A 6,106-nucleotide genomic window follows, 5' to 3' on the forward strand; every position below is an offset into this window, starting at 1 on the left:
CCATCACACATCCATTCCTCCATACAAATACCACCCCAAAACCTATCCTTAGACCTTGTGCAGCAACAAAGAAAGGAGAAGAGGGCCTAAACGTTCATACAATTCAAGTTTGAGTTGTTGGAATTTTTAGGTGTTTTCCTTTCCTCGATTTCAATGGTTAAAATTACTTATCTTTGTCTTGTACGTATGAGGAACTAAACCCCCCTTTGCTAGGGGGGGGATTCGAAATACATGTTTATGCTTGCGATATGATTTGATTACTTCTAATTGCGTTTCATAAGTTGTGAATTCAATTTACTTATCTATGTGAATTACATTGATTTGTGTGTGTTGGTTGAGAGTGCACGCTTAATTATCATGCATAAATTGGATGCTAGGATATAAGGAAATTTTACCTAATCGTTATGGAATTATATTCACAAGTAGTAAAGGTTGATGATCTCAATCGCGTTAAGTAAATTCTTGGCATAAGTTTCATGCAATCATAGTAACAAGTGCTTCGTCAATGCTTATGGTTTTCATAAAACTTAATGATTCTTGCTTGTATCTCTATTATGCAATCATGTAGGGGACTTGTGGGGAATGTTTTGGGTTGTCGTATGCAATCATCCAATTCAATAACGTTAGGAAAATCTGAGGGTTAATTAGTGCAATTCACGGTTAATCTGGGGCGTTGAGAATTCATGGTTTATTGAAAAGCAATTGGAAATCGTTTTATATGCAAGTATAACATGTGTGGAGATGAACCCCTTAGCTAGCTTCCCATCCATTCAATTCCATCAAATTCATATTTACATTCTGCTTTAAATTGCAATCTGTGCATTTAGTTTAATTTCGTCAAAACCTCAATCCCCCTTTACTTTATTGTCCAATTTAGTTAGAAAGTGTCTTAGTTTGTGTTTATAAGTGTTTTGATTCAATTTGTTACACAAATTCGTCCAAATTCACCAAAGTGCTCAAAACTGCCCATAAAGTGTTTTTAAGGCAGTTTTGAGTGTTTTGGGTGCTGTTTGAGTCTTTTGGTTTGTTTTAGTGTTTTAAGTGTTTAGTTTTGCATTCTTTAAGTCTAGTTTAGTGTTTTAAACTTTATTTTACGTTTTTGAGTCAGTTTCCAAGTGATTTTGTAATCCCTCCTAATCCCCGGTTAAGAACGATCCCTACTTATATCTATACTACAATTGTCAAAAAGAGGGTTTAATTTGTGTGCGTATAAATCTCGCATCACAGAGCTCGTCGGAAAATCCCCTGAAAGTGACGGCCTGAGTTGGAGTTCTTTGTTTTCGTCGATTTCGAAGTGGATTCAAGCATGCAAGCTCAAACCCGTGGTTTAAGGGTCGTGCGAAATCGTCATATGCCTTCAACTCAACCAAACCAATGGGATTTGGCTGGGTTTGGCTTGGGAATCCTACAAACTTTGATGGGAAAACAGAGTAAGGAAATTTGTCTTTCAAATGCACTGAAAAGTGCATGCATCCTAAGAATATTTACCAAAAACTCGAGGGAAATTTTGAGAGTGAGAAATCTAGGCTTACCGTGGTCGAAGGAGTGAAAGTTTCGCCAACATTCATCGAGCTACACAACCGAGTTTTCGTTTTCCATTGGGTTTTCCCATGGTCAAGGGTTAAGAGTGAGTTGCACAGACCCTTGGAAAAATTTGAGTGAATTTTGGGGAGTTTTGGCGACGTTTGGAGATGGTGTGGTGGTTATTTGGCTTGCACCAAGGGGAAGATAGTGAGGAGAGCTACAAGAGAGAAAGTTGAGTGAAGAAAGAGAGAGAGAGTTTAATGGGTAGAGAGAGAAAGGGAGAGATGTGAGGGAGAACGATGAGATGTGGTGTGTGTGTAAAAGAGAGAGAGAGAGAGAGAGAGAGAGAGAGCCAGCTGAGTAAGGGGAGAAGGAAAGAGTGATGGGGAGTTATAATGTCTGATGGAATTGATGTCACAAGAGTGTGGGTTTTAAAACCCATTAAAATATATGTTTAATGCAACTTGCACATTAAAGCCATCATAATTATTTTGTATTATTTTATAAATTAAAAAAAAATTAATATTTTATTGTCTAGTGTTAGGGTTATTGATATGAACCGGTGGAGATGCAAAAGACGATTACTGTTCATTAAGGGCAATTACTATTCACTAGATGGATAGCATAGTGTATTGCTTGGGGGGAGAGTTCTAACGCTGGAACTGCTCTTAATAAATTGGGAAATGACAATTAATTCCAAAGAAGGTGATAATTGACAATTTGATGCTGAAGTTGGTTTAATCTAGTTTGCTAGATTCATTACAAGAATTTGATTATGACTCCAGGCCATTCAAACTCCTCTTTAACACAATTTATTTTCAATTTAATTTCATTTTAAAATGCTAGAAGCGCTTTAAGAAAAAATGTTTTTCGGTTCCATAAACACTTAATGTGCTTCTTGCAATCTGTTTCTTGTAGGAAGTAGTTCAAGTGCATTTTCAGGTTTCCCTTGCATTTTCACTAAGAATTGGTCACAAAAACAATTCAACAAAAAATATTTAATTATTTTAAAAACACTTACAAACGAGTTTTTAGGACTCGTTTGGATGTGCTTTTAAAATGACTGAAAGCTCTTTTAGAGAAAATGTTTTTTGGCTCCAAAAGCATCTGAAATGCTTTCTGTAAGAAACATCAGTTATGTGCTTGTTCAAGGAAGCACTTTAAGTGTTTTTTCAGAATTTACTTGCATTTTTACTAATGATTGGTTCCAAAAATATTTTTACCAAAAACGCTTTCAGTGTTTTAAAAACACATTCAAACGAGTTGTAAGAGCTCGTGCGAAAAAAAAAAAAAAAAAAAGAGCAACTTTGGGATTTAAAAATTGAAAAGCAAACAAGTAAACGTTTCAATGTAATTCAGATCAAATAATTCCCCAACTAACGAGCCAACAATGCACTGAGTCGACTCAGCAATCCCTCCGCACAATGGCCGACCCCTCTCTAATCGAAACGACGTCGAAGAGCAGCAGCGCCGGCGGTGGCGGTTCAGACGCATCTCGAATCGGCGACGTAAAGCAATGGCTCACTCAAGAGTTCTCCCAAGCCGGAAAAGAAGTGCCCGATTTCGAATATACCCCTCGTTCGGTGGCGTATTTACACAACCTTGCCACTCTCTCCCAAGCCCAAACTCAAGCTTCCAAGATCCTCGCTTCCGATTTCCGCCTCAAAGCCTCCGAATACCGAGCCCAAGGTATCTGCTGTTTCAATTTTCTTCGTGTGTGTGTCTGTGTATGTTGTTTAATTTGTGTATTTGTATGTGTTTTTCTACTCAAAATTTGAATTTTTGTGTTTGTGTGGGTGTTAGCTGCGAGGATCAGAGAGATATTGGAGAGTGTGGGTTTGGCACAGGAGGGTTTGGGTTCGAACGTGGTGTCTTCAGCTCAGGTTTTAGCCAATGTAGCCAATTTGTTGAATATAAGAGACACTGAGCTCAGCAGGTGTGTATTTTCGAATCCCGGGTTTTACATTGTGCTTCGAATACTGACTCGTTGTGCTTAAATAATGAAAAGAAATGTCGGTTTTACATTGTTGTTTGAGTTCTTAAATGACATATGAAATGTGGGTTGTACGTTGTTTTTTGAATGCTGAACTGACATAAGAGATTTGCGTTTCAGTTTTCTTGTGGCGATGGGGGATATATCGTTGAGGAAGACGGGTGTGGAGGAGAAGAGGGCTAAAGCGCAAAAAGAGTCTAATGTTCTTCTTGATTATACTCGAAAGGCGATATCGAGGTTAACTTATTTGAAAAGGTATGATCTTGTTGGATATGTTCCAAGAACTGTAAAGTTAAGAGTATGGATTTTAATATGTGGGATATTGGTTTTTCTGAGTGTCTTAAGTTTTCAAACTTTGGTAGAACACTTGCCCAACTAGAAGATGATGCAGGCCAGTGTGAGGAGCATGTTGAGCATTGGAAGAACAACTTGGCGCTGATGCTTGGCAAGGAGAAACAATACAATCAAGAGACTGTCCGTTTCAAGGTATTTATTTTCGGTTCCTGCATTTTCTTTTTGTTGGTGTCAAAGTTTGGTTAATGACTAGTAGCAAATGAATTCAGAGAGAATGAATGAGTCCTAAAATGTATTTTGATGCAAAACACTCCCATAACTGGTAGATGAAATTAGTGAGAAAGCATTATTTTAAGAGGTCAAAGAACCGGTGATAGCTTTTTTCCATGCAGATGATGCCATTGGAACTATGTTTTTAGGGCTGAATCTAGTAATGACATCATCCTGTTAACTTGATTGAATGGAGAGCTAAATGCTGTTATACCCACTAGTTGTCTCTTTCTCTCTCTCTCTCTTTCTCTGTGGACCTGTGGTGGTGTTATGTTGGTTCTAAATGTTGTAATTTACTTTATTTGGAAGGAATATATGCTCTTATGCACTCAAATCATTTTTTTTTTTTTTTTTTTTTTTTTTTTTTTTAAATGGCGAGATAAAATGAAATGGGTAAGTCTCTGGAACAGACTGCGTAGATGGTGCTGTTACCATTTGTGTTTTGGTGTGTGAATAGTAGGAGGTGGTTGTACGAAGGTGAGGATAAGGAATCTTTGTTTAAGACACTCATATAACAAATTGCATTATCTGCATGTTCCAGTTCATCTGGGTGGATATTTCTTGAGCGTCAGTATGTAAGAGTATAGAACAAATTGCATTATCTGGAGAGTATCTTGTTATACATCCAAACTGAAGCTATAAATTTTGGCACCATTTCAGTGAGGTGGTGCCTATATATATAATATTCATGCATCCATGAGTTTTTTGGGTGGTGCTAGTGGAGGAAGAGATGCTATACAAATGCAGAATTGCCTCCTATGAGGTCAAAGAAAATTTGGATTTGGAAAAAGAAGATATATATTTAATGGTGTATAGAAATGTGATACGAATTCCAGTATCTTATAAAATTATGAATTTTTTAACTGTGGAAATTGTTAAGCTCAAGTTGCAAGAAGTTGAATAACAAATTAGGGCTTGTTTGGAAGTGCTTTTAAAATGACTGAAAACGCTTTTGGTGAAAGAAGTCACTAGAAGAATGCATTTTCTCATCCAAATTTTTTGCTTTTTATAAAATATGGGCTTTGAAAACCCAATTTTCTTTATTTATTCCAAATAAGAGTTGTGCTGTAAACTTATTGGACAGGATACTCTTAATCGCGTGGGCTACACACCAGAGATTAGCCACGGGGTGCTGGTTGAATTGGCTGAGCGCCGAAAGGAATTAGAGAAGAAGACAAAGCCCGTCCTTGATACTTTGAGAAGCTACCAAGACTTGCCTCCGGTAGTTTTCTACTTTGGTTAATTTTGTATCACAGTTTCTTCAGGTCCTAGAAAGATTGGGAGGTTGATGAGATACGTATGTGTGCAGGATAAAGCTTTGGCTGCTTTAGCAATTGAGGACAAGAAAAGGCAATATGCTGCTGCGGAGAAGTATCTCGAAGATGTATTGCATTCAGCTCTAGCCACTTCAGAGTAATGCACCAGTAAACTTATTGTTGTATGATTGTAAAAAATATATAGTTGTTGGACTGGTAAACGGGTCAATGTTTTTTTTTTTTTTCTTTGACAAACAATAGGATAATCTACACTAATTCATCTAAACTACGGGAAGGGGGTTTCAAATATGAGACCTCTGAGTGCAAACGAGTCAATGCTTCTGTGTCGATCCGATGATTGTTGCACTAGTGATCGACGATTGTTGCACTAGTTGTGGTCTCATTATTTCCGCTTCTCTTATTTTTGATATGTTTAACACTCCAATTTAAGTTTGATGGAAATTGTCTTTTATAGGGTTTGTTTGTATTTTTTCATATTTACATAAAAAATGTCTTAACTAATTTCATATTACATATTGATCCATAAGTAAACAGTCATATAATAAATATTGTTTACAATATTTTTCAATATTAGCATATTAGGATGGGTTAAATTAAACTTAGTATCTTGGGTATGAATGAATGCGCTTTTTTTATTTTTTATTTTTTATTTTTTCAAGATTAAAGCAATTTTCTTTGACCTACTCCAACCCTTAGTAAAACTCAAATTTTAGATTATAAATCTATTTCTCCAACCGTTGGGTCAAAT

The 6,106-nt window shown here is 36.6% G+C and overlaps 1 protein-coding gene across 1 annotated transcript; it reads left to right on the forward strand.

Moving 5' to 3' along the window:
• The first annotated feature begins 2,882 nt into the window (after positions 1–2,882).
• On the forward strand, positions 2,883–5,809 carry LOC137745734 (AUGMIN subunit 1-like). Its single transcript, XM_068485736.1, has 6 exons — positions 2,883–3,213; positions 3,328–3,460; positions 3,638–3,772; positions 3,880–4,003; positions 5,166–5,303; positions 5,391–5,809. The coding sequence occupies exons 1-6, from the start codon at positions 2,949–2,951 to the stop codon at positions 5,496–5,498; spliced, it is 903 nt and encodes a 300-aa protein (XP_068341837.1). The 5' UTR covers positions 2,883–2,948; the 3' UTR covers positions 5,499–5,809.
• Positions 5,810–6,106: the final 297 nt, after the last annotated feature.

This window comes from Pyrus communis, chromosome 9 (assembly GCF_963583255.1).
Source record: "Pyrus communis chromosome 9, drPyrComm1.1, whole genome shotgun sequence".
NCBI classification, from domain to species: Eukaryota; Viridiplantae; Streptophyta; class Magnoliopsida; order Rosales; family Rosaceae; genus Pyrus; species Pyrus communis.